Source organism: Melozone crissalis, unplaced genomic scaffold, assembly GCF_028551555.1.
Source record: "Melozone crissalis strain CALT ecotype California unplaced genomic scaffold, PUWL_Pcris_2 ptg000012l_1, whole genome shotgun sequence".
Classification (NCBI taxonomy): domain Eukaryota; kingdom Metazoa; phylum Chordata; class Aves; order Passeriformes; family Passerellidae; genus Melozone; species Melozone crissalis.
In genome coordinates, this window is record NW_026535790.1 from 11,045,737 (window position 1) to 11,049,816 (window position 4,080).

The 4,080-nt window shown below is 48.5% G+C and overlaps 1 protein-coding gene across 1 annotated transcript; it reads right to left on the reverse strand.

Moving 5' to 3' along the window:
- Positions 1-540: 540 nt before the first annotated feature.
- On the reverse strand, positions 541-3,864 carry LOC128933822 (cytochrome c oxidase assembly protein COX19). The gene is made up of 3 exons (XM_054270925.1): positions 3,692-3,864; positions 2,715-2,826; positions 541-1,046 (listed from the first exon to the last, which is right to left on the reverse strand). Exons 1-3 carry the CDS (start codon positions 3,771-3,773, stop codon positions 959-961), a joined length of 282 nt encoding a protein of 93 aa, XP_054126900.1. The 5' UTR covers positions 3,774-3,864; the 3' UTR covers positions 541-958.
- Positions 3,865-4,080: the final 216 nt, after the last annotated feature.

The window sequence follows — 4,080 nt, forward strand, 5'->3', positions numbered from 1 at the left end:
GAGAGGCAGAAGCAAAAGCAGTGAGCAGGGGAGGTGAGATCTATCAGAGAGGGGACACCACATAAAGAGGGAAAAATTAGAGAACTGCCTTGGCAGAGAGAGCCAGGTACACAGAGAAATGAATCACTGGGTTAAAAACAAAACCAAAAGCAGCAGGGATAACAGGGCAGAACACACAGTGGGAAACACATCCAGAAGATTTACACATTTATTGCCTGCTTGAAACACATTCCTAGGGGCTAGCAGGCCACATTATTTCTGCTTGAACTCAACATTAATTAAGAAAGACTTCAGCTGCATTAGAACATGCAGGAGAAATACCACTGTTCCCAGTTAAATGATGAAAAATTTAGGTGAATAAAAGCAGAATCACTCCCTGAATGGGGTCTGGAACTAGAAACACTCTCCCAACAATGATGAAAGATGAAATGACTGAAAAAAACACTGCCTCAAGTACCCCCACAGGACCCCAGAGTGTTCCACAGCAGGGTGAGACCACCCCAGGGATGGGGACTAAGGCCAGTACTTAATAAAAATCGATTTTTAAGCACAACAGCTTTATTTCCACCTGGCAAGTAACTGCAGTGAGCATATCAGTACTGCCCACAGAAGATTAATCAGTAGTTCAAGAGCTACACAATAAAGGATTGTTTGGTTTGGGTTTTTGTCCCCTTAAAACAAGACTTCACTGTTCTTACAGAGACAGGGAGAACACTTTGGCTGTAACTGTTTTGCCTCTAGAGAAATTAAAACAAAGAAGTTAAGAAATACTTGGGCAAAGCAGACAAAGGCAGTACTTTTGCTCATTTAAAGAAAAATCTTATTTTAGGACAATTAAACTTTGGAAAAAAGGTTCTTTCAGGAAACACTTCCTATTGCAATATGAACAAAATGTACAATATGTACTACATTCAGAGTTATGCTTTCCCTTCATAAGGAGCAAAGTCGTCTGTCTTCATCACGACTTCTTTGGTTTTTCTTCTGATTTCTCATTTATCAGGTCTTTAAATCCCAATTTTTCCAGTGGTTCATTAGCCATAAGTTGCCTAAGTAAAACAGAAGAAAACAACAAAACACATTTTAGAGAACACAGCCTCTCTCTTGGTTAGAGAACAGCAGCATTTTCTATTTCATTACTATTATTTACCCTTAACAGATCCAAGACATCTATACAGAGTGCCTGCTGTTTGACAAGACCTCAGAAAGTTCAGTTTAAGGAAAGCAGCACTCAGCAATTATTTTTCCTCCTTATAGTGGTTTTCCAATTAAATGTGTTGTTTCCCCATTTTAGGTACTGAGTAAGAGTTTCTAAGAAAAAGACCTGACCCCTGGTTATTTTTAATTAACACATTGCATAAGAGCTTCCTAAAATTCTACCAATGCCATTTACACTTTCAAGTGAGTCTGGTTTAGAACAGCCTTTGTGGTGCCATTAGACTTTGCTGTAGTGATTTTCACACTAGTTTCTGATTTGCAATGTACTTTGCCTAGATACAGAGAAATTTCTGCATTTTTCAAAGTTCCCTGACTCACCCTTGTACAGGAAGGATTGCAAAGCAATGCATGAATGGAAACATCCCTGGGAAACCAATCACCAACCCTTTCTTCACTTGAACTGACTACAAAAACTTTTAACTTACTTGCTTTAAACATATTTCTAAGGGGCTAACAGGCCAAATTATTTCCACTTGAACTCAGCATTAATTCTCAATTGCATTAATATATAGAAGAAAAATACCACTGCTCTGACAATTCTTTGTTAAGTTACACAGAACACTTGTAGGCACCTTGAACACAGTCAGCTCTTATTGAGCAGGCCATGCAGAGGGTGAGCAAAGTTAAAAGTTTAACTTGTAACCACAGCTGAAAACAAAACAAACAAAAAAAGCTTCACACTGGCCACTGTGCAGGGTGGAAGCCGCCTGGGTCTGGAGTTGGGCTGTTGGCTCAGCAAGGAAGTAAATGATCAGTGATTTGGTGACAGATGAAGAGGCAGTCAGACATGCCACTTTACAAAACTTTCTTTTACTAGCACATGGGCATGGCTGTGAAGGTTTCGAAGGATTATGTTGTATGAACTTATCTGACCATTCTGTTTCTATTCATAAACAGCTACAAAACCTAAGGGATTAGCTGACCAAATTACAATCTTGGTTAGACTGTTTGATGGTTGGAGTTTTGCACCTTGGCTAAAGGAACTCTGTAAAATAGGCTGGATTATTCTAATAGTAATAATTGTAGTTTTGTAGTAATAATTGTAATTTGTAGTTTTTGTAATAATTGTCATTGGAGAAGGAGATGTGACCTTCTCCAGATCAGCACACAGGAGTTACTGTGGTGTTTAAATGCTGGCTCATTGATGAGGCCCCTGAGCTGTGCCCACAAAATCTGCTCACCTGAAGGTGGTTCTGCCTTGGGCTGCTAGAAAGACAAAGATGTGAGAATTCCCCAGTCCTGTGTGGGATCCTCACCTGCAAGCCCGTGGCTGCAGGCCGTGTACTGTATACTTCAGTGTGCGCAGAAAATGACGAGTAAGACAGTGTATAATGTCTTAGCTGCTCGCTGCTATCCCTCTGCGCTGGACAACACGGAAACCACAGGGCAGGTACCACGGAGCATCTGTGCCCTTCATGGCCAAGCACCCTGCCTGGCCCGGGCTGCCCTCCCTCCCTCCCTCCCTCCCCGCTGTCCCCGCGGCCGTGCCGGGCACTCGCCTGTCCATGCGGCACTCCAGGTACGCCATGGCGCTCTGCCGGCACGCCGCGCTCTCGTAGCCGCTCTGCCGGAGACACTCCATGAACCGCTCCTTGAAGGCGCTGCACTCCCCTGGAACACACACACGGACACTGTAACACACACACACACACACACACACACACACAGAGCCCTGCACTCCCCTGGAACACACACACGGACACTGTAACACACACACACACACAGAGCGCTGCACTCCCCTGGAACACACACACGGACACTGTAACACACACACACACACACACACGCACGCACACACACGGACACTGTAACACACACACACACACACACACGCACGCACACACACGGACACTGTAACACACACACACACACACACGCACGCACACACACGGACACTGTAACACACACACACACACACACACACGGACACTGTAACACACACACACACACACACAGAGCCCTGCACTCCCCTGGAACACACACACGGACACTGTAACACACACACACACACACACACACAGAGCCCTGCACTCCCCTGGAACACACACACGGACACTGTAACACACACACACACACAGAGCGCTGCACTCCCCTGGAACACACACACGGACACTGTAACACACACACACACACACACACACACACACAGAGCCCTGCACTCCCCTGGAACACACACACGGACACTGTAACACACACACACAGAGCGCTGCACTCCCCTGGAACACACACACGGACACTGTAACACACACACACACAGCGCTGCACTCCCCTGGAACACACACACGGACACTGTAACACACACACACACACACACGCACACACACACAGCGCTGCACTCCCCTGGAACACACACACAGCGAGGGTAACACAGACAGACAGACAGACAGACAGACACACACACACACACACACACACATACACACAGCGAGGGCCGCGCTAGCCGGGGCAGGCCCGGCGCTAGGCCGCGCTACCGCACCGAAGTGATCCAGCGGGAACGCGCCCTTGTCCGGCGGCCGCGGCGTGAAGCTCTTGCTGCTGAAGTTCATGGCGGTGGACATGGCGGTGCTGCCGGGCGTGGGGACGCGGCGGGCCCGGTCCCTGCGGTCGCTCTCCGGTCACTCGGTGCTCTCTCTCCGCTCGTTCCCGCCGCCTGGGGGAGCTGCGCGCCGAGCGCATCGAGCGCGGTCACGTGATCGTCGCCGCCCGCAGCGGGCGGGGCCGCGCCGCCATGGACACGGCGTGGGTGTTGCTATGGAAACCGAAACGCTGTTTGTTGCCATGGAGACGGCGGCGGGCGCCATGTTGGGCCGGGCCCGGAGCGGGAGCGCCGCTGCCGTCCCTGCGGCCCGGGCTGCCACAGCCTCT

Bases quoted from the DNA above. Each gene is read 5' to 3' on its own strand.
- LOC128933822 (XM_054270925.1), bottom strand. From the start codon at position 3,773: ATGTCCACCGCCATGAACTTCAGCAGCAAGAGCTTCACGCCGCGGCCG. The intron at 2,827-3,691 runs GTGCGGTAGCGC...TGTGTGTTCCAG, and splicing joins GTTCCCGCTGGATCACTTCG to GGGAGTGCAGCGCCTTCAAG. The intron at 1,047-2,714 runs GCGAGTGCCCGG...TGTTTTACTTAG, and splicing joins CTGGAGTGCCGCATGGACAG to GCAACTTATGGCTAATGAAC.